The sequence below is a fragment of the Gracilinanus agilis genome, chromosome 3, assembly GCF_016433145.1.
Source record: "Gracilinanus agilis isolate LMUSP501 chromosome 3, AgileGrace, whole genome shotgun sequence".
NCBI classification, from domain to species: Eukaryota; Metazoa; Chordata; class Mammalia; order Didelphimorphia; family Didelphidae; genus Gracilinanus; species Gracilinanus agilis.
Window position 1 is genome coordinate 63,858,710 of NC_058132.1, and position 23,972 is coordinate 63,882,681.

At 44.5% G+C, this 23,972-nt stretch overlaps 1 protein-coding gene across 2 annotated transcripts; it reads right to left on the minus strand.

Moving 5' to 3' along the window:
- Positions 1–556: 556 nt before the first annotated feature.
- On the minus strand, positions 557–23,692 carry TRIM63 (tripartite motif containing 63). Of its 2 annotated transcripts, XM_044667908.1 has the most exons (10): positions 23,394–23,692; positions 19,420–19,633; positions 17,900–18,066; positions 14,565–14,733; positions 13,198–13,293; positions 9,199–9,432; positions 8,397–8,419; positions 7,176–7,300; positions 3,262–3,346; positions 557–1,123 (listed from the first exon to the last, which is right to left on the minus strand). In XM_044667908.1, the coding sequence occupies exons 1-10, from the start codon at positions 23,690–23,692 to the stop codon at positions 1,087–1,089; spliced, it is 1,449 nt and encodes a 482-aa protein (XP_044523843.1). In that variant the 3' UTR covers positions 557–1,086. The 2 variants fall into 2 exon arrangements, with proteins under 2 accessions (XP_044523843.1, XP_044523844.1); XM_044667909.1 differs by lacking the exon at positions 23,394–23,692 and having other exon boundaries at positions 19,420–19,659.
- Between the last annotated feature and the right edge of the window lie 280 nt (positions 23,693–23,972).

Below are 23,972 nucleotides of genomic sequence, written 5' to 3' on the forward strand. Positions count from 1 at the left end.
TATTAACCTTAAAACACAATATAATTGTTCTCTATTAACATTAGTATTCCCGCTCTGCTCCTAGGATTGAGATCTTTGACAAGTCACAGGCTCCCCTTATCTTTTAGCCTAGAGCCCTTCCTTCCTTCCTTTACTTCCTCTGTGAATGAGACGATACGGGTATCACCTATTTCAAGGGACTGTTCTGAGGATGGAGTAAGATGCTAGCTCTCCCCCAAGGACCAGGCTCCATAGATCTTAGATCCCCATTAATAAATGAAGTCCTAGGTTATTTCCTGAGGCACATAGATGTTAAGTCATATAAGCTATGATAAGAGCCCAGATCTGAACCCAAGTCTTCCTGATGCCGGAGCCAAAGCTAATACTCTCTTCCACCTCAAAGAAGCATCCACTGTGTAAAGTGCTAGATGAACGCTCCCTCCTATCTCCGGCTCCCATCTTCCATGATAGATTTGTTCCCATATGCCTCTCTGTCCACTCTGCACATCAGTAGGCCTTTTATTCAAGGGTCCAAAGTGAACACCTTCCTCCCCATCCCCATTTTAGGAACACCTGCTAGAATTGTGTATTTATTTGAACAATGTGCAACATAAATTCAGTCAGTACCTTGTGTGACAGGAATATGCATTAAAGTACAGTACACTCTTTCTAGGCCCAGAAAGTGGCTCAGAGAGGGGCCAGGACAGCTGCCAAGTGCCCAATCCCTCAGTATCTCTGACCACTTCAAACCCTTCCACACAAAGACTTCCCCTCCCCTGCACAGTATGCAGTCTTTTTTTTTTTTTTTCTGGAAAGCACCAGTTCCATAGACATTTACAGTTATATACAAAAAAAAAACATTAAAAAAGAAATCGTACAAAACATTCCATTTTGCACCAATGTAGAAAAGTGTCCTGTGTCTTTTGTTTCAACAAGTCTCTAAGCCTGAGTGAGTGGCCACTTGCTAGGCCACGGGGTGTGTCCAGTCTCTGCGACCTGGCAGAGGTGGGATCCTCCTTCCCTCTCAACCTGGGGCTTATCACAGAAACTCCTCTCCTGGGTGGGGCTTCTCTCCCCTCAGTTTCTCTCTTGGCTTGGGGGATTTTCTCATTGTAGGTCTTCTTCCTGTCTCCTTCCTGTACTCCTGGAAGAAAAAGGACAAAAAACTGGTGAATAGGGGCCCAAGGGAGATTTGGAGAAAAGTAGATGATTGGCAAGAGGGTAATGGTGCTTTTGTCATATGATCTAGATCTAGATCTTAGAGAACATCAAATGCAACACCATCATTTTACAGTGAAGGACCAGAGAAGACAAGTGACTTGCCTTAAGTCACCCAGTGAGTAAGTATGAGAGTCATGATCTCAGAACTGGAAAGTCCTCTGACTTCAGATTTCCCAGTTTTCTTCCCATGATACTCTGTGCCCCAAATTTTTCTTTTTATTCCCCCCTGTACCCTTTTTAAAAACATGATCCAACATAGCCCCAAAGTATGGGTCACATTCTATTACAACAAACTCAAGGTTTTTTATATCTTCTTGAGCTCAAACAGGAAGGGAGAAAAGAAAGCTAGACCTGGAGTTAGGAGACTTGGGTTTGAATCCTGCCCCAATCAATGTAGCAATTACATCTCATTTCTGGTTTGTTTCCTCATCTGAAAAATGGAGACAGTATTTGCCTCACCCAACTCATAGGGCACGGGAATCAAACGTGACTTTCTTTGTAACCATGTAATGCTACATAAATATCAGCAATAATTGTAATAATAATAAAAAATTACTATTAGACTTTTCTGGAGTCCTAGAACATCACCACAATCGAGCTGTGTATGTTACAAAGAGGCAGATTTTGACCCAGTGTTAGAAATGTAGCAGATAAAAGTGTCTTAACAATAAAACAGGTGACCTCAAGAGGTAGAAGCATACGAATGTTACAACACAGAATGTCAGAGCTGGGAGGGACCAGAATAAGAAGAACACAGAATAACAGAAGTGAAAGGAACCTTAGACTGCAGAGGGTCAGAAGAAAGGGGCTTTAGAGATCATGTGCTAGCATCTAATAGAGAAACCCCCCTACAACATCCTTGACATGTGGTCATAGATATCTTCAGGAATACCTTCTTCCTTTATGGGACAGCCCATTCCATACTGGGACAACTCAAATCATAAGGAAGTTTTTTCTTAAATTGAGTTGAAACCTTCCTCTCTGTAATGTCCACTGGATCTAATATGCCTAATTTTAGGCCTGTATAACAGAAGGCTGTGTCTTCTACTTCAGAGCATGCTGGGAATGGGCTAACCCTACCAAGGCTAATAATCCTTGTTGGGGAACCTCAGCAGGCAAAACATCTGCCTGTTGAAGAGATGGGACTTCCATTGGATAGTCCCCTGTTACACCTTTTTCCACCACACAACCTTTAAAACATTTGAAGGAAGTAATGAAAATAAACTTTCCTTTAAGTCTTCTCTTCTCCAGGCTAAGCCCGACAATTCAAGAAACAGCATGGTGCACTGGGGAGCTCGCTCGATTTGAAATCCTAGGATCTGGATTCAGATTTTGACCTTGCTCCTTATTTATTACTTGTGGGACCTTGGCCAAATCATTTCCACCAACTAGTCTTCAATGTCCTCCTCTTTTTAAATGGCGGGGTTGAATTTAGTGGCCACCGAGGTTCCTTTCAACCCTGAATCTATGATCCTATGAAGTTTCTCTTTCCTTTGACTGCTGCTCTCAAAGAACATGGTTTTGAGTGCTCTCATCACCCATCCCATCGCTCTCCTCTAGACCTTGCCTCAGTGTGTCAAGGTAGGAGAAGCTGCCAGTTTCTGGAGTCTTGGGTAGCAGCTAGAGAGGATAAGGTATTTTTTTATGAACAGGAAGTTGTTTTTTATGAACAGGAAGCTAATTTTCCTTTGGCTTTTAAGTCCTGTCCTTTTCTTTGGGGGTGAGGCAGCTCACTCACCTCACTCACAGAGGTTCAGTGGATGGAATGCTGGGCCTGGAGTCAGGAAGACCCGAGTTCAAATCCAGCCTCAGACACTTCCTAGCTGGTTGACCCTGGGCAAATCATTTAACTTTTTTGATTGCCTGACCAAAGGATCTACTGGAGAAGGAAATGGCAAACCACTCCAGTACCTTAGCCAAGGAAACCCCATAGATGGCTGTGATCTATGGGGTCATGAGTCAGACACAAGAGAAGGGGATTGCTTTTCGGGTGTCTCCTAGTCTATGCCTTTCATTTCAATGCAATCTCCGCAAATCCAGAAATGGGATAGACTTCCTTACCTCCCACCTTCCCCTCCAGAGGGATCTTCTTCCTCTTCCTCATCCTCATTCCCCTCTGCCTCAATGAACTCTTCTTCTTCCTCATCTGCAAACGAAAAGCAAACAACAGCTTTAGAATGGGCTGGGGGCTCCTTGCTCCAACCATCTTTATCTCCAGAAGTACTTGAGAGTGGAGACATTTAATCCTTGTACATTCATCCAAGGCCTCCTTTCCGGAGGGGAGGCCAGAAGCAGGGAGAGGGTGGGAGGCTTGTAGAGTAAGGCCCAAGGGGAACAGCAAGTGCTAGCACACCTGGAGAATGAATGAGTCTTCCCTGTTCCCCCTTCCTCCCTTCCCTGCCCCCCAACCCCAATCTGGGCCGACACAAAGACATTCCTTTGTTTCAGAGCCACCCACTGCCTATCACCTGATCTTGCTGGGGCCTCGAGGAGGGACTTTGAGTAAGATAGAGTTTGTCTGCATCTCCTTGAAACCACGGGAGAGATAACTGTGGTCTGGCAAGAGCAGGCAGAATGCTCTCTGTACCCAGAGGTCAAGGTCCTCCCTGGAAACTCGTGTCTGTGTCTCGGAACAGTCCTGGAAGCCAAGAGAGTCCTGGAAGCACTCTCCCTGCCTGGCACTCCTTGTCCTGCTCTCCCTGTTCCTCCAACGTCCTGTACTATAGTATCTCCTCAGTAACTCCTTTGAAGCTGGGAGGGGAGGGGGGGACTTTTGGGCTTTGCACCAGTTTCTCAGCTCTGGGTCATCTTAGAAGTAGCCAGAAAAGCCCTTCCCCTCTCAAAGCCTCAATTTTCTCATCTGTAAAATGAGGGGGCTGAACCACTCTGGTCACATCATTTGTTCCACCTCCCTGGTTTCTTTCCTTTGAAAAGACTTTGTCTCCTGCAGATCTGAAGAAGGGAACAAATCCCTTAATCTCCACAATCATCTTCCTTGGCTTTAACTGGCCTCTCAGATGGCTGGTAATTTACTAACCAGGTTGACTGTTTGGGAAAATTTTACCCTGGAGGTAACTGAATTCATTTAAACCAATTCAATGAAATAAACATTTATTAAGAATCTGCTAGGGGGCAGCTGGGGAACTCAGTGGATTGAGAGCCAGGCCTAGAGATGGAAGGTCCTAGGTTCAAATCCGACCTCAGACACTTCCCAGCTGTTAGACCTTGGGCAAGTCACTTGACTCCCATCACCCAGCTCTTACCAATCTTCTGCCTTGGAGCCAATACACAGTATTGACCAAGACGGAAGTTAAGGGTTTAAAAAAAAAAAAAGAATCTACTGACAGACTCTAAACGATCACCCCAGTGCAAATATTAATAATATGGAAATAGGTCTTGATCAATGACACATGTAAAACCCATTGGCTATGGGAGGGGGGAGAGAAAGAACATGAATCATGGAACCATGGGAAAATTTGATTAATTAATTAAATAAACTTTAAAAATCTACTGAATTAGAGATGGGGACTCAGGCTGTGTAAAAAGAAATCAATAAAACTGAAAATATATTTATTTTAAAAATCTAATGATTAATATGAAAAAATGTTTTACATGATAAAATCTATATCATATTGCTTATGTTTCAGGGAAGTGAGGGGTGGCGGGTGGGAGAGAATTGAGAACTGAAGACTTAAATGTTAAATCTGTTTTTACAGGTAATTAGGAAAAAATAAAATCTAAAAAAATGATAGAATCTGCTGAGTTATAGGAGACCAGCTCACATCCCGGCTCTCTTGCTCATTACTTGTGCGAGCTCTGGCAACCCCCTTAACATTTTAGGGCCTTCTTTTCCTTATCTGGGAAAGAATGAATGAAAAAAATAAATCAGGGTTTACTACGGGCCAACCACAGTGCCCAGAAGGAGCTTGGATTCCATAAGGTCTGAAGTCTCTTCCAACACTAAATCTAAATCACTCCAGAGCCTACTAAAAGGGACTTTGGGGAATTCTAGGTGTTAAAGCACCAGACCTGGACCTCCGAGTAGGAATTCACAGGCTAGTAAGGAGAAAGTTAGTGCATTTCCAAAGGATAAAGACTTTTCCCTCAGGGGCTCAATGGTGGATTGAAGAGGGGAATTAAGGCAATTAAGGTCTTTGGAATGCCTCTAAATTACAGATCAAGTACCCTGGCCAATGGAAAGGAATCCTAAAGAGTTACAGCCAGGAGGGATTCAGAATATAAATTGTCAGAGTCTGGAGCAGGGGTCAGCAACGTATGGCTCTCGAGCCATATCTGGCTCTTTTGAGGGCCAGATATGGCTCTTTCTGCAGGAGTCATAAAGTCCTTTTTTTTTTTTTCAGGCGCTGTTACAGGAGCGGCACTGTGAGCTCTGTACGGCTCTCACGAAATTACATTTTTAAAAATGTAGCATTTATGGCTCTCACGGCCAAAAAGGTCGCCGACCCTTAGTCTGGAGGAACCTTTAGAAACCCAGAATGTCTGAGCTGGAGGAACCTTAGAACCCAGAGTGTCAGAGCTAGGAGAGAGCTTAGAACAGAGAATGTCAAAGCTGGGAGAGACCTTAGAACAGAGAATGTCAGAGCTGGGAGAGACCTTAGAACAGAGAATGTCAGAGCTGGGAGGGACCTTAGAACCCAAAGTGTCAGAGCTGGGAGGGACCTTAGAACNCAGAGCTGGGAGGGACCTTAGAACCCAAAGTGTCAGAGCTGGGAGGGACCTTAGAACAGAGAATGTCAGAGCTAGAAGGAACCTCAGAACACAATGTCAGAGCTGGGAGAAAGCTTAGAACACTGAGTGTCAGAGCTGGGAGGAACTTCAGAATGGAGAATTTTAGAGCTGGGAGAGAGCTTAGAACAGAGAATTTTAGAGCTGGGAGAGAGCTTAGAACAGAGAATGTCAGAGCTGGGAGAGAGCTTAGAACAGAGAATGTCAGAGCTGGGAGAGAGCTTAGAACAGAGAATGTCAGAGCTGGGAGGGACCTTAGAACAGAGAATGTCAGAGCTGGGAGAGACCTTAGAACAGAGAATGTCAGAGTTAGAAGGAACCTCAGAACACAGAATGTCAGAGCTGGAAGAGAGCTTAGAACCCAGAATGTCAGAGCTGGGAGGAACTTCAGAATGGAGAATTTTAGAGCTGGAGAATGTCCATACAGAATACCAGCTAGCCAAGACCTTAGAATATAGAATGGACATGTGGTGTAGTGAATAGAGCCCTGGATTTTGTGTTAGGGGCCTAAGTTCAAAACTAGCTCTAAGCCTTGTAGATTGTGGCCATGGAGAGGTCATTTAAGCAAATCATCAGACAAATTTGAATATTTCAAAATCCCAAGTCATCTTTCTTATACCAGCTAACACAATAACTCTGGTCTTACTGACAAAATAGCATTCTAGTTCACATGGATTTTAAAAAGACACTTTCACAAACCTCAGTCTCCTCCTCTGTAAAATAGGGTTAATCCATGCCATGGGGTTATCGTGAGGAAATGTGATTACTTTCTAGCCCTTTAGAAATAGGAATTGTTCCTCTTAAACTCAAAAATAAAGCTGAAAGGGATGCTATTCAACTCCCTCATATTACAGAGGAATAAAGTAGGGATCAGAGGGGGAAAGAGACTTATCCTGGCTCACACACCTAGTTGTGGGAGAGCCTAGACTAGAACTGAGGCTTTCTGGTTCTTAGCCCAGAGCTTTTATCTGTTCTATCTCAGACAGGGTCTAGGTGTCCATCTGTCATCAGTTCTGAATTGGGGTTGAACTACATTCCTTCTGAAGTCCTTACCATTTTTTAGGTTTCCTGATCCTCTGAATAGAGGCATGTCTCTGCTTGGGAAGTTTCTCTCTCCTTCTTCTTTCATAGCCTCTCCTTTGCCATCATCCTAGATCTGTCTACTGTTATGCCAGGTTTACTGTAGTCAGTCAGGCAAATAGGTCCAGCCCTTCCCAACCAAGTCTTACCTAACTCGAAGTCAATGGCCCTCAAGGTGTCTGCTATGTGTTCCAGGTCCAAGGTGAAATAATCCATGTTCTCAAAGCCTTGTTCTGTCTTGCCTAGATGGCAGCCCTTGGATGCTTCCACAATGCTGGAAAAGAGAAGGCAAAGTGGGCTGAGATCTCATCTCCTCTTACTTCAGAGCCCAAAGGAAGGAGATCCCTTTGAACCTGTCTCAAATTTGAGAGTTGCTTGTCCCCCTATGCCTGACTGTTCCCTCTGTCTTTTGCCACACTCCACCTCCAGATGAGGGTTCTGCTCCATCCCCCAGGGGATATGGCTTGGGGCTACATATAGCGAGAGAGTGAGGCAGTGGTGAAACTAGCCAGCCAAGTCTGCTGAAAGTCTGCAGCCCTGAGCTCTAGCCTTGGCTTTAGGACTTCCTTGTTGTGTGACCTTGGATAAGTGACCTTACCTCTCTGGACCTCAGTTTTCTTAACTGAAAAATGGGGAGGTTAGACATTGTATTCTCAAGAGTCCCCTCAACTCTTGACATTCTAAATCTCAAGATTAGAATGTAAGCTCTTTGGGCTAAATGAGCATTTCGCTAACAGTTATCTAGACAGCATTTCAATACTTTTCATATATCATTTTCCTTGATCCATAAACAACCCTTTGAGGTAGGTGTTACTATTATCCCCATTTGATAGCTAAAGAAACTGAGGCTGAAAGAGGTTTAAGACTTGCCCAGGGCTATACCACTAGTAAGAATCTGAGGCAGGTCTTTATGCCTTCAAGTCCATTATGGTGCCCATTCTGGTACTTAGCAACCTCACCCAGGGCCTGGTATAAACAGTAGGTACTTAATAATTGCTTGTTGAATAATTGGTCATGGATCGATCCCCCACCCCACAGCCTTAACATTCTAAGTTCTAAGATTATGTGGATTTCTGACTTCCTAGTTCTGACTTGGTATTTTTCTATTACAGTTCCTTCCAAGTTCTGACGTTCTATTATATAGAATGTCTCTTACTCCTCTATTATAGCGTAGAGACTGCAATGGAGACAAACTGGAGGGTTAAAGATCGGGGAGAAGGAAACAAAATATTCTAGTTGCAGAACTTGCCAGCAGATAAAATACATCAGGAAAGGATAGGATAGAGAGTAATGGGAATTCCCCTTAGTCTGGTTGGGGGATTGGACAATCGTTCCAAAACCTGAACTCTCTACCCCTTGGGAAGACTTACGCTTTTATCAGTGGCTTGGCATTCTGTGGGAAGAAAGAGAAGGAAGAGAGTTAAGTCTATGTGGAGGTTCAGCCATTGAAGTGGGCACTCAGATGCTCTAAGCATGGGTACCCAAGAGCCAAAGACTTCCTACCAATTTGGATTTCCCTGGGCCAGCCATGGACCCAGAGTTTTATAATATCTCCAGTCTCTTGGAGTTTTTCCCTTTCTGGTCAAAGACCATTTCCTCGGCACCTTCCTCATTCCCTGATACAAAGTGCCAAATCAGTCCAAATCCTGGAGGGATGTTTGATCACAGAAAGAAAACCCTCTGGAGTCCCATTCCACAGGCCATCTATCCTTTCTGCTGTCCACAATGCTTCTTCTTCCTCCAAAGGTATAAGGAAGCAGGCTTGGGGCAAAGAGCCCTGGACAGGGACTCTGGTGATTGGGCTTTGCATACTGGTCCTTTTCCCAACCCATGGTGTGACCTTAAGCAAGATGTTTTATTTCTCTGACCTACATCTCTTCATCAGTAAAGGATGAATGGGAGAAGATGATCTCTAAGGGCTGGCCTTCCTAGTTCTGACAGTCTCTATTCTAAGTCTCTTTCCACCTTTGGCATTCTATGTACTAAACTCCTTCCCAGTCCCATTATTCTCCAAGTCCCTTCCCATCTCTGTCATTCTATGTTCACAGCCACCCTCCAGCTCCAGAATTCCATCGTTCTAGCTGACATTTGATACTGGAAGATTCTATACTGCTTTGACAGCCTATTCTTTTTCTAAGGGTTGGCTGGGGACATGAGAAGCTGGCTTCTCACCATCAGGAATGCAGCTCCGCCTGGCTCATCCATGGATTGGATGGCTGTCTCCACTAGTTTGGTGGCCTTTTCCAACTGCTCCCGGTATTGCTGTATCAGGGCCTCGATGAAGCTGATCTTTTCCTCTTGTTCCCGAGTGATTCGCTGAAGCAACTCACTCTTCTTCTCATCTAAGATGGCATATAGGACATCAAACTTTTGGCTCAGTTCCTCCTTTACTTGGTGGCTATTCTCCTGGAGAAACAGAACGAGATTCTGGGTCAAGGGACTGAATTCCCTTACTCTGAAATCCCTTCCTTATATTTCTTCTTATTCCCCCCCCCCCCTAAAACCCTTACCTTCCATCTTGGAGTCAATACTATGTATTGGCTCCAAGGCAGAAGAATGGTAAGGGTAGGCAATGGGGGTCAAGTGACTTGCCCAGGGTCACACAGCTGGGAAGTGTCTGAGGCCAGACTTGAACCTAGGACCTCTCTAGGCCTGGCTCTCAATCCATTGAGCTACCCAGCTGCCACCCCTTATATTTCTTCTTAATTCACATTTCTATAGTCTTTTCATCCTAGATTTAGAGCCAAAAAGAGCCTATATTATCCCACGGGAGTTTTCTTGAGGAAAATGTTTTGTAAACTATAAAATGCATATAAAATTCTCTGGATTCCTACCCTAATGAGATTCAGAAAAGCAGATATTTGGGGTGGTTTTGTTTTTAATACAGTTATGCTCATGGTTTCCCCAATTCTGAACTGTATTTTTATCTGAACTGGTATAAATCCAACTTGGCAAGTATAATTTTGGGAATATAGTGCTGTGATCTTTTTGCTAAGATTTCAGTAAATTTAAAAAAAATATTCATTAGCAATATTGCTTTCTAGTCCTCTCCCTCCCAATGGAAGAAATAATGTCCCTAATTGAAGGAATAATGTGGATAGATGGTGTTATCCACACTAGGGGACTGGTTTGGATACTTATTTGGCTGACGATAAGTATCACAATTCCCTTTTGGTGAAAGGAAGCAAAGTTAACTTCCCTCATGGGAGAGATTAGGTTTAGATCAACATCTCACACCCTACACCAAGATAAATTCAGAATGGGTGAATGACTTGAATATAAAGAGGGAAACTATAAATAAGTTAAGTGAACACAGAATAGTATACCTGTCAGATCTCTGGGAAAGGAAAGATTTTAAAACCAAGCAAGAGTTAGAGAAAATTACAAAATGTAAATTAAATTATTTTAATTATATTAAACTAAAAAGCTTTTCTACAAACAAAAACAATGTAGTCAAAATCAGAAGGGAAACAACAAATTGGGAAAAAATCTTTATAACAAAAAGCTCTGACAGGGGTCTAATTACTCAAATATACAAGGAGTTAAATCAATTGTATAAAAAATCAAGCCATTCCCCAATTGATAAACGGGCAAGAGACATGAATAGGCAATTTTCAGGTAAAGAAATCAAAAGTATCAATAAGCACATGAGAAAGTGTTCTAAATCTCTAATCATTAGAGAAATGCAAATCAAAACAACTCTGAGGTATCACCTCACACCTAGCAGATTGGCTAAAATGAAAGAAGGGGAGAGTAATGAATGCTGGAGGGGATGTGGCCAAATTGGGACATTAATGCATTGCTGATCCAACCATTCTGGCTGGCAGTTTGGAACTATGCTCAAAGGGCTATAAAAAAAATGCCTGCCCTTTGATCCAGCCATACCATTGTTGGGTTTGTACCCCAAAGAGATCATAGATAAACAGACTTGTACAAAAATATTTATAGCTGCGCTTTTTGTGGTGGCAAAAAAACTGGAAAAGGAGGGTATGCCCTTCAATTGGGGAATGGCTGAACAAATTATGGTATCTGCTGGTGATGGAATACTATTGTGCTCAAAGGAATAATAAACTGGAGAAATTCCAGGTGAACTGGAAAGACCTCCAGGAATTGATGCAGAGCAAAAGGAGTAGAGCCAGAAGAACATTGTACACAGAGACCAATACACTGTGGTAAAATTGAATGTAATGGACCCCTGTACCAGCAGCAATGCAATGACACAGGACAATTCTGAGGGATTTATGGTAAAGATGCTACCCACATTCAGAGGAAGGACTGCAGGAGAGGAAACATATAAGAAAAACAATTGCTAGAACGCATGGATCGAGGCGGACATGATTGGGGATGTGGACTCGAAACTACCACACCAATGCAACTATCAACAATTTGGAAATAAGTCTTGATCAATGACACATGTTAAAACCAGTGGAAATGTGCATCGGCCGTGGGTGGGTGGAGCTGGGGGGAGGGTGAAGGGGAAAATAGGAGCATGAATCATGTAACCATGTTAAAAATGAATATTAATAAATGTTTAAAAAAAGTTAACTTCCCTCCACTTGACCAGTACACATAAAAGCCTTGGAGACTATGTTATAAGAAAACAGTATCTATATTTATAAGAAATCAAGATAGACTGAGAATTAAACAAAAGGATATCCTGACTCTAATTTCTTATACTTCACCCAACCAATCTAAGTCCCTCTCACGAAGGACACTTCTGTTCTCCCGGCTACGCTACCAGCTCCCTTTTTCTAGCTAGGTTTTCCCTAAAAGCTCACTAAACTACCTGACTATAATCAAATTGTTTCTCTAAGAAGTTGTCTCCAAAATCCACTAAGAATGGCCTCAAGATGGCCGAGTCCACCCAAAGCTGGGTCTGACTCTTGAGGTAAAACCCAGAGCCCAACAGAGAGGATCTTCAGATAAAACTTCAGGCAAGTTGTTAAACATAGCAGGTATGACTAGATCTTTCTTAAGATGCTCTCCAGTTGAAAAGGAACCTCCCAACTTCCACAAACAGGTTAAGGTAAGGTAGCCCAGGAAAGCTACACCTTCCTCTCCCAGCTCAGGAACAGGAAGTGGCAGTTTCCCCCTCAAACTCCTTCCTCCTCAGCTTTCTGCATTCCAGAATTCTCTCCAGGGTTCCTGGCTTGAGCCCAGCACTTTGGATATAATTTCCAATCCACTCAAACTTGCTCTTATCAAAATTCAACTCTCCATAATCCCATTCCTACACTCCCTCTCTCCTCCCTTCTTTCCTTGCTCTCTCTGTCTCTGTCGTCTCTGTCGTCTCTGTCCTCCCTCTCTCTCTCTCTCTCTCTCTCTCTCTCTCTCTCTCTCTCTCTCTCTCGCTCTCTCTCGCTCTCTCTCCCTTTCCCTCTCTCCCCTTTCTTTCCTTCTCTCTTTTACAAACCTTTACCTTCCATCTTAGAAATAATACTGGGTATTGGTTCCAGGGAAGAAGAGAGATAATAGCTAGGCAATGGGGGTTAAAGGGACCACATCATATAGCTAGGAAGTGTCCAAGGCTAGATTTGAACCTAGGAGTTCCTATTCTAGTTTTCTTTCTTTGCTATATTCTCCTCTTATTCAGATATTAATACTAAATTGAGCTTTTATAGGCTTTGAGCTTAACTTATATAGTATAGGTATTAATTATTCTTGAATCATTTGATAAATTCACCAGGAAATCTTTCTGGACCAATGTTTTGTTTTGTTGTATTTTGTTTTCCCTTTGCCACTTCATTTATAGCTAGTTCAATTTCATTCAGAAAAGCCAATACTGGGACTAAATATTTTCATGGAGTTAGTAGACAGAGAAAACAAATTCACAGACTTGTGGATGGAAAGAGCAGCATGTTTAGAATCCAAGGGACCTGGGTTCCAATCTGAAATGTGTAAACCTCTGCCCGTGTGGTCTTGGACAAGTATCACTGAACATCCCTGGGTTTCAGTTCTCTCATCTGTGAAATGAAGGCTCCTTTCCAATTCTAGATCCCTCCCTCTTATACCCACATCTATTACACCTGCCCAACCAGTCCTGAACACTGGGCCTCTAACTATGACATCTGGAGGAGCCATTAGGGGTCATTTAGCCTGGAGAGGGGGAGGGGAGGGTTGCAGTGGGTGGCTCCAATTTCCCCAGCTCGGGCCCTTTCTCCCATTCCTCACCTTGGTAACTCTACAAGAGTCTTCCAGCTGGGTGATGATCGTCTGGACTCGGTCGTTCCCCGCGACCAGCATGGAAATGCAGTTGCTCAGCTCGGTCTAGATAAGGAGGGGGGAAGAGAGACCAAAATAGATTTAAACTCCGTTTTCCCATGAGGCTAAGGGAAGCAGGGACACCCTTATTGCAGATCTCCAAAGTTTTCCTCTAGGGAGAGCTCCCTGTAGGGATTGGGAACCTTTCTATTTCTAGGGATCCGTGGCAGACTTTTAGTCTGACAGAGTCATTGAATGTTCAAATTAGAGCTGTTAAGCCCTTAGAATATATGCTTCTATTTTTATCTCTACATGTTATCTTTCTGTCACCTTCATTTAAAGCTATATCCCTCCTGCCTCACCAGAGTCATCTCTTATAACAAAGAATTTAAAAACTCAAAGAAAATAATATGGACTATTAAAGCAGAAATGGACCTTAGAACACATGGAGTTTGAAAGGACCTCAGTGGCCAGTTAACTCTCCATTTTACAGGTGAGGAAACTGAGGCACAGCTCTGAAATCCTGTGACTAGGATTTCATGGCTAGTAGGAAATGCAGCCAAAGGCTAGAATCAAGAAGGATAGAGAAAAAGAATGATAATGTGGGAGACCAAGAGGGGGTGTGAGAGAGGAAGAGAAAAGGAAGGTATCACTGGTGGGCAGTGAATAAAGGATTCCTTCTTTTTTTTTTAATTTTTTTGGCTCCAAGGCAGAAGAGTGGTAAGGGTGGGCAATGGGGGTCAAGTGACTTGCCCAGGGTCACACAGCTGGGAAGTGTCTGAGGCCAGATTTGAACCTAGGACCTCCAATCTCTAGGCCTGACTCTCAATGCACTGAGCTACCTAGCTGCCCCCAAAGGATTCCTTCTTAACCCTCCTCTGTACCCCAGCTTGCCCCGGGGATGAGAAAATGGAATCTCAAGTCTGAGGAAGTCAAGGAGAGGTTTGGAGGGGAATTTGTAGTCCTAGAGGTAGGAGTGGGTGGGTTAGAGGAGAGACCATCCCCTCCACCTGCTACTATAGCAATAGCCCCATGACCTGAGATGGCCCATGGGGAGAGGCACAAGGCAGGAGGCCCTATCCCTTGGGGTCTGGCTTTTCCCTAGTGGCCACACCCTGTACCTCTCAAGTGACAGTAAATATAACAAGTGACCTCAGGCCTCCCTCCTCAGACTTGAGGGGGTGGGAAGACTTGCTTCTCCCAGCACCCTGGGAAGTCCCTCCAAGGCTATTCCTGAAAGGTCTACCTCAGCACATCCCTTGAGCTCCAGTCTGAAGCTCGAAGCAGGAGCTGGAACGCCCTCCCCTCCCAGGGTCATGGGCAAGGCTCCTTCTTACCTTCTGGCCCTGGAAGACGTTCTGCAATGGGGCCACCTCGCAGGCCTTGTGGGCCCCAAACACCTTGCACATGGAGCAGGTGGGCATCTCGCAGGTCAGGCAGTAGATGTTGATCTTCTCGTCCTCGTGCTCCTTACACATGGGGTGGTTGCCCTTTTGCAGGGGCCGACTGTGGGGAGGAACCCGGCCCAGGTCACTGGGGTTCTCGCTCTGACCTGCCTCTCCCTAAAAGGGCTGAAAGTCTCACCAGTCCCCTCTACTCTGGCCCTGGGGGCCCTTGGGCAGGTCATGGAGAGCCAAGAGCTCACCCATCCCACCCAGAGCTCTGCCCCAAGAACAAACAATTGCCTGGTCTCCACATGGCTAGCAATGAGAACTCTGATCCCACGTAAGCCAGTGTCCACTCTTGCTCTCAGGGACAAGGGCAGCAAACCCAGCTTGGGTTTTCGTCAGATGCAGAGGGTTCCAAATATTCACAAGATCCTAGATTCAGAGCTGCAATTAGAGGTGACTGACCTTCTCATTTGATAGATAATGAAAATGAGACCCAGAGAGTTTAAAGTATTCCTCCAGGGTCACACAGCTAAGGTTAGAGGGCTAGCAAAGGGCAGAGGAAGTGGGAAAGGATCCTCCCAGCAAACACTCCTTTCATAGACCAGGGCTTCCCCTTCCCTACACCTTTATTTCCTATTTTGTTTCCACTAATTCATACCTCTCTTTTCTTTCAAGACCTCATTCAGACACTTACCTACTGGCTTTCATAGTATTTAGGATATGGAACTGGGTAGGAACCTTAGAGATCATTTAGTCTGAGCCTTTTATTTTACAAACTTAGAAACAGAGACAGAAAAATTTGGGGTGACTTGCCAAAGGTCACACAGGTAGTAGGTAGTAAAACTAAAATTCGAATCTAGGTCCTCTGGGGCTCTTTCTGTAACACCATAGGGTCTGCCTTCCTCTGCCTATCTTGTGTTCTGAGGACCCTCCCAGCTCTGACATTCTGTGTCCTTAGGGCCCTCCCAGCTTTCCCAGGTTCAAAGAGTCCTCTCCTAGCTCTCATAATGTCCCCTCAGTATTTCTCATCTCTTCAACATTTCCTCCTGAATCCATGCAATCAAACAGCAAAAGAACCCTTGGGTTCTCATCCTGGCTGCTGTGTAACCTCAGATCACTCATCTAATCTCTCTGGGCTTCTGGAATGTTCTTTACAGAGCTGACATTCTGATGTACTGAATCCTAACCCAAGAAACACTTCCCACTTGCCTCTTTCTCCCCTCTCCTTTGTTTATTATCCTCTAATCAGAATTGATGTTACCAGAAGACAAGCTCCAATGAAATGGAGACCACTAAACTGTGTATAGATCCTTGCCAGTTGTATATTGTCTTAGAAATTCCTGAATGTTTATATATTTATTTTTAAATTAATTAATTTTGTATTTGGTTCAGCTCACATTCAGGAGTATTTCAGGCTTCCTGAGACCCTCAGGACGAATGTTCAACTCCTCTACCCCCTTAGGTTCTGACTCTGTTCCAAAGGCTAAGCCTTGATCATTGGAGTATGACATTATTATTATTAATATTGAGCAAGAAGGGGTATGGCCCAGCAGAAAGAGCCAGGAGACCAAACTTCTTATCCTGGTGATGGTTCTAACTTGTGGTATGACTTGGGCCCAGGCTCTGGGCCTTCATTTCTAGGTCCGATTATGTGTGTGCTGAGAGCAGGAATGGATTTTAAGTTCACAGAGCCCTTCACAGACATCTTATTTGGCCTCACAACAGCTCTGTAAGGTAGATCCTAAAGGTATTTTCCTCCTTTTACGGATGCGGCAACAGTCTCATGGAAGTCACACAGTAAAGGAGAGGAGGCAGGATTTGAAGCTAGGGCTTCCAGATTTCAAATCCAGTATTCAATCCACTTTGTGGTTCCTTCCAGCTCTGAAATTTTGGGTTCTAAGAGCCTTCCCGGCTCTGACATTCTAGGTTCTAAGGGCCCTTGTAGCTCTCATAATCTAAAACCTAAAGAATTTGGGTAATGCTTTTCAGCAAAGTGCTTTCTCATCATCTAGCTCCTTTTATCCTTACCAGAAGTCTCCTTATCTGTAGCTTATAGACACTTATAGACAGAGAAAGAGGCCCCCAAAAGAAGTAGCATGCCTCAGCTCTCACTGAGTGGTGGAATTGAGACCAGAGTCCAAAGGAGCAACCCCAGGGGCTCGGGAACAGGAAACATATAAGCTGGCACTTGGTAAAGAGTTTAGAAAGCTGGCCACCAGAGCTGCTTCTCTAAGAGTTTCTGGGGCCCCAGTACCGGAGCTCTTAGAAGATCACTTTGTCTTATAGCCAATGAACTATTTGATTAAAAAAGTAAAAAGACCCTGTTTGAGTCTTCTCACTGACTCAATGACCTCTAGTGGGTCATTTCCCTTTTTTAAACCTCAGTTTCCTCATCTACAAAATGGACCCAATAATCCTTCTGGCTCCCTCACAGGGTTGTTTTGAGGCTCAAAAAAGCTAATATATTGGAAGCACTAAATTAATGCTGATCATTATTCTTTCCCTAGCTCAGTATTATGCTGCATCTAATGACTATTCTTATTCTTTTCCACTGAGGAAGTAGGTTCCCAAAATTGGTCCCATCATTTGGCAAAGTTCCAGCCTTTTCTTTTCTCCTCCCCCTTTTATCTCTTTCTCCCTCTTCCCTCTTCAGCACCTGAAGCTATGGGACCTAGAGTAATTAAGGTCTGAGTTCAAATGCAGCCTTAGCCATAGTCTAGCTGTGTGACCTTGAGCAAGTCATTTGACTTCTTTCTACCTCAGTTTCCTTGTCTGTAAAATGGGGACAATAATAACACCTATTTCATAGGGTTGTTGTAAGAATTAAATGAGATAGTATTTGTAAAGTGTTTTGAAGTAAGCTTTGGGTTTTAAAACCTCAAACCTTAAAGCACTATATAAATGTTAGTTCTTCTTCAGAAGCTAGTTTGATGGCCAGTCTGCCCTTCCATTCTACCTCTAATGCCTAGGGCCTGGATGTAGGGGAATTAACCTCTGCTTCCTGGGGTCCTGGCAAGGGAGGTCTTATCTAGACCAGTACCCATCAGGGTCTTGTAGCTGTGAGCAGTGGACTCTGGGAGATGGGGTTAGTTGGATTTAGAATTTGAATGCAGGTTTATGGAAGGGCTGGGAGGTACGAAAGTGGGATGGGATCTAAGATCCAAATCTTTTTCACAGGAGCTTGACTTAGGATCTCTCCTCAGTTTCCTTTGAGACTAAAAAAAGGAGAATCCCCCTCAATCCATACTCAATAGCCCAGAGGACCCAGGGGAGAAGCTGACCTTGAGCACTCCTGTTTATAGATGTCAATGATGTTCTCCACCAGTAGGTTCCTCTGAAGCCCATACACCCCGTGTCTGTCCATGATCACCTCATGGCGGCAGGATGGACAGCGGAAACGGCCTCCTGAAATGGAGCCACCCCGGTTGGACCAGTAGGGATTAGCAGCCTGTGGATGCGAAGGATGAAGAAGAAGTCTGGGTATGTCAGAGAAGTATCCTTACCTCCAAATCCCTCCTAAGCATCGCTCTACTTCCTAGCCTCTTTTCCCCATGAAATCGACCAATATAGACCCTCTATTCCCACCTCTGATACTTCCTCTATGACCTTGGGCAAGTCACTTAATTTTCCTGGGCCTCAGTTTCCTCATTTGTAAAAGATGATGTTTGGATTTAATGGCCCTTGAGGTCCCTCCCAGTTCTAGATGTAGAAATCTATAGTCTCAAGGGTTCTAAGGAGGAAGGGTCCATTTCACAGAAGGCTTCATGGATGTAGCTCAAAGTAGCATGGCATGGTTGAAAGTTAGGAGGACCTGGGTCTGAATCCTGCCTAAGATATTTCCTAGCTATATGGCTCTGGGCAAGTCTGTTCACTTTTCCCAGGCTTAGATTCCTATCTCACAGGATTATTTGGAAGTTCACATGAGATCATGTATTTAAAGGCTTTGCCTTTAACAACAATCAGCTGGTTAGGACTATTTTCTTCTAACTTGGAGACTTCTCTCCCAGACTAGCGCCCTATCCATCCGCCCCAAGACCCTGTCCCTCAATCTTGGGAGAAAGCCCCCTCCCATTTCAGGAACAGCTGTGAACTCTTAGTTGGGAAGTCACTGCCTTCCTGATCACCTGCCTCCTACCCCAACCCCTCCCTCTTCCCCACTGCCTCCCCAGGGCTCTGGGCCCACTGCCACCCCGGGCCCTGGCTCCAGCTAGAGGGGTCTGGTTTCTCTCTCCTCTCTCCTTACCCCCCCCCCCTTTTATTACTAAAATCAGTTGCCTCTTGGAACTCTTCGTTTGAGAGTCACCAGCCTTATCAAAAGAGGGGGGAGGATGAGGGGATTAGGGGGAGCATTAGTGGAAAAAAAAACCTTGCGTCATGGAGGAGGACAGGGGCAGCCAGGACTGTCTCCCTACCTCTGCCCAGGCCCCACAGGAGGTTTTTTGGGGAAAGGGCCATGGGGGATGGGGCGAGTGGTAAAAGCAGTGGGAGCTCACAAGACTTAGAAATAGTCGGAAGCATAGAAATGATCTAGTCCAACCTCCTGTTTCCAGAGGGAGAAACTGAGACCCGGAGAAGGTGTGACTGGCCCAAACTCATACAAGTGGAGCTGAGCTCCTAACCATGGGTCCTGTGACTCCAATGCGGTGTCCCACGCTGCCTCCTGAGAGAGGAACGGCCATGAGCCGGAGCCCAGCACATGAGGCAGGGCCATCTTGGCCCCAGAGGCTCAGGGAGCTTTGCATGGGGATAAGGGTGGGTAGATTCTTGGGGCCTCCAGGGCCAGGCACAACGCAACACTCACCTGAAAGACATCATTGGCACATTTTCGGCACAGGTTGTGCTGGCAGGGCAGGATGACCACGGGTTTGGTGAACATCTCCAAACAGATGGGGCAGATCAACTGCTTCTCTAGGTTTTCCATGGGGTTCGAATCCTGGATCAGACCCGACTTATAATCCATCCCGGCTTCACCAGCACACGCGGAGCGGACGGGCTGAAGATCCCAAGACCCTGGCCTTGCCGAATGACAAACTCCTTTCAGTTCTTGTCACACTCTGAGATTGTCTTTGTCTACGGTTCCCTGGCTATTTATAGCCAGCCCTAGATCACATGAGCGTGTAGGATAGGGGACCGAGCAGGCATGCCGATGCCCAAATTGGCCAAGGGGCTGTGGAGGGAGGGAAGGGAGGAGGGTGGGGAGTGGATTTCGGGAGAGTTGAGTTTCCGCCCTGCAAAGCAACTGCCTCATCACATGCCAGAGTGAGCAATCGCTGTTCTCAGGGGATGGAGGTCGTAAACAAGGACAGACTGTCCGGGTACCATTCAGCAGCAGGATTTCAGCTGGAAATTAGATGCCCACTCACCTGGACCATGAGCTGGCGGTGTGACCTACCTTCTTGGCAGCTGGGCTTAGTGGGTTAATTCTATCCATGCCCTCAAGAGCCCAAGTTCATAGCATACTGGGTAAAGTGTCAGTCAAGAAAATCTGGGTTCATCTCCAAGTCAGGGGGAGGGAAGGGAGGAAGGGAAATAGTTTGGGTCTTATAATTTCAGAAAGCTTATATTGGAAATTATTACTACATGTAATTGGAGAAATAAAAATATCCAAATTAAAACACAGAAAAGAAGAACTGGGTTCAGATTCCACATTAGATACTTTCTATCTGGGTGACCTAGGGCTTAACTGCTCTGTGTCTCAGTTTCCTTTTCTGTAAAATGAGAGGAGTGAGCTACATTAGAGTTTCTAAACACTTTTTATTTGTGTGTGTGTGTGTGTGTGTGTGTGTGTGTGTGTGTGTGTGTGTGTTTTGGACCTTTCTGGTAATGATGAAGTCTATAGATCCTGTCCCAGAATTAGATTTTTTTTTAATTTTAAACCCTTAACTTCTGTGTATTGACTTATAGGTGGAAGAGTGGTAAGGGTAGGCAATGGGGGTCAAGTGACTTGCCCAGGGTCACACAGCTGGGAAGTGTCTGAGGCCGGATTTGAACCTAGGACCTCCTGTCTCTAGGCCTGGCTCTCAATCCACTGAGCTACCCAGCTGCCCCCTCAGAAGCAGATTTTTTTTAAATGTATAAAATAAAATATATAAGATTACAAAAGAAACCAATTATATTGACATAAAGAGGTCCTTAAAAAAATCCTATCCAATTCATGTATGGGAACTTGCATATATCTACCTTTCAGGGTCCGAGTTAAGAACCTTTGGCCTAGATGGACTCTGAGGTTCCTTCTAGCTCTAGGCTTAGCATCATGTGTCTCCAGGCAGGATTCATAGAATATTACATGCACAGAATTTCAGAGTTGGAAAAGACTTGAGTGTCTCATCAAATGTATAGCTGAGCAGAAATCCTCTCTACATCCTATGCAACAAGCACTTATCTAATCTCACCTTGAACCCCTCCAGAGAAAGTTGGGGAGATTAATACCTCCTGAGCAGCCTTTTCTGGGTCATGTTGATTTCATCTCTTAAATTCCTCATGCTCAGGATCTACTCAAACAGAAGCATGGGCTAGTATAAGGACATGGGGCACAGGGGCAAGAGATTTAGGTTCAGACCCTGGGACCTTAGGCATATCATCTCCCTCCTTGGGCCTCAGTTTCCTCATCTACAAAATCAAGGATGAGCCAGATCTTAAGAATGGAAAATACTTTAAACTATTCAATGTCAGATCTCAAAGGGTTCATAGAATACAGGATGTCAGAGTTGGGAGAGACCTTAGAACACAGAATGCCAGAGCTGGGAAGGGCCTTAGAATAGAGAACGTTCGAGCTAGGTGGACCATCCTGGCTGTCTCATCTATCCTCTTCTTCTTACAGATTAAAAACCAGAGGTCCAGAGAAGTGAAGGAAGTTGTCCAAGGCAAGTCAGTGGCAGTTGCCAACCAAAATTCAGGGATATGGTAATATGATGAAACAGAGTGTTGGACCTAGAATCAGGAGACCCAGGTTCAAAACCTGACACTGACCAACAGTATGGTCTTGGGTAAGGCACTTGAGCTTTTCTGTGCTTCAGGCTCCTTATCTTTAAAATGGGAAGAGTGTCTGTATCACTTACCTCCCAGGGTGGTTATGGGCTTACAAACCTTATTGTTCTCTAGCATTGGTTGTTGTTATGATCCTGACACCTAATCCAGAACTATTCCCAAAATCCTGAATGTTGTAAGCAACAGAGCCAAGATCGAACCCACAGTATTGTGTCTTTCTTTTGGGCTCCACAAAGCTAGAGTTTTTGTTTACACCAGTTTATGTCTTCTCAGTCAAGACACATCTTTGGTCGTTCATGTGCAAGTGTCTGTCTCATCTTCTACCATTAAACCAAGGTCTCCTAAAGGTCTGAGGCTGTTTCCCTTTCTTCATATGGATCCCCTCCTGGAACAGACCCTACTCCACTACTCCCCCCCATCCCCAGCAAGGGCACCCCTAGAAGGAGGGTCACTATTTCTCTGATACTTTGGGGGTATTAGTCATCTGCTTCTGTGTCATGCTCACTGGAAAGTCCATCCTGATCAGAGGAGCACATGTATGGGACACTGGATCCATTTTGTGGCATTCCTATGACCAGAGCAGCTGGCACTGGACAGGATCCATGTAGCCTAGGCATGACCCCCATGTGTTGGGTCAAAAGCCTTCTGGAGGACAGGAACAGGCCTCTTGCCTTGTAAGCTTGTAGGAAATGATTTCCTAAGAATCTTGATGTTTGCATTTTCTCAGACTAGATGTATGGTTTTGTTGTTTAGGGAGCTCCCAGTGAAAGAACTACTCTTATTCCTACTGATTTGTGACAGTCTTAAGAGTTTCCTGGGACAGAGAGATGTTAAGTGACTCACTTGGTGCTATACCAAATCAATGGTTGAGGTGGGATTTGAACCCAGGACTCCTAGATTGCAAGACTCGGAACTGGATCAACTATGTCATAGGAGAATAGGAACAGGGGCTGGACCTGTGATTTCATTGGTATAGGGCAGTGATGGGCAAACTTTTTAAAGAGGGGCCAAAGGAAAGGAAATGCTCATCTGTCAGTCTGTTTCTAAGGCAACTCTTTTGAAGTTTCATTGTATTGTATCCTATTCACTGTATTTGTCAGATTAGGAATAATGTCACCAGGCAGGATAGAACATTTCAGGGGGCTTGAAGTTTGCCCATCACTGGTATAGGGGAAGCCCAGGGGAGGAAACTCCTTCTACCAATGCAGGGTGGCACCTTCTCTGCAAATTATAGTCCTTAGAGAGTTGCCATGGGCACAGAGAAATTAAAGGACTCATCCATAGGTCCAGCACTCTATCCACCATAACACCAGTTGCCTCATAAGATTTCTTCCAGACTCTTCCATTCTGTTCTAAGCCCCCTTGCACCTATGACATTCCATGTGCTAGGTTCACTTTCAACTCTGACATTCCATGTCCTAAGCCCCCTGCCAGGGTTGACATTTTATGTGATGTTTGCTTCTAACCTTCATATTCTCTGTTCTGAGCCCCCTTCCACCTGACACTTCATGTTCTAAGCCCCATTTGGCTCTGAGCTTCCATGTTCTAAGTTCCCTTTTGACTCTGAGATTCCATGTTCTAAGGTTCTTTTCAGGTCTGACATTTTATGTGATGAACCTCCTTCCAGCCTTCATAGTCTCTGTTCTAAGATCCATTTGCACCTGACTTACCATGTTCTAAGATCTCATTTTGCCCTCATATCCTAGGTTCTGTTAAGATAAGAATTTGATTAGCTAATTAACCTAGTTAGAAGGAATGAGACTAGAGGGAAAAAGTTCTAAATTTTACCTTTGCTTCTTTACGCTGACAGAGAAGTATTTTTTTTGGGTCATTGTGAAAGAGACTTGCATGTTAGGAAAGACAATTGTAGAACCGGTCATTTTCTGGAACTTGTTTACCCGGGCGAGGTCGCTGGGGAGTTTGCTCTGAACAATCTGAGAAGGATTTTCCTGAGAGTCAGCTTTCAAGTCATTGAAATATATCTTTTTTACTAAAGAAGATTGGTTGGAGTGAGCCCTTTCTCTCTGAAAGAAAGAGGCCAGAGGGGGCGCTGTTTCCTCTCGCTGAAGGGGCGTCGGTTTCAACATCCTGCTGTGAGGAGCGTCTGTTTCAGGCTTCCTACTGAGAAGAGACGGAGCAGCAGGTGAATTTTTTTCTAGATAAGTTAAGGAGAACTATATAAAATTAAGATCCTCTATTAGAATAACTTAGTAAGTTAGATATTATATCTTTAGATAGTAAGACTAGATCAGTGCAGGTTCACTCCGGTGAGCAAGAAATAGTACCTTGCGGGACAGAGAGGTTCTGGGTTATAGTTAGAAATCCTAGAGTTAGATTTAAGAGATTTCCTGATCCTGCTTTATTCCT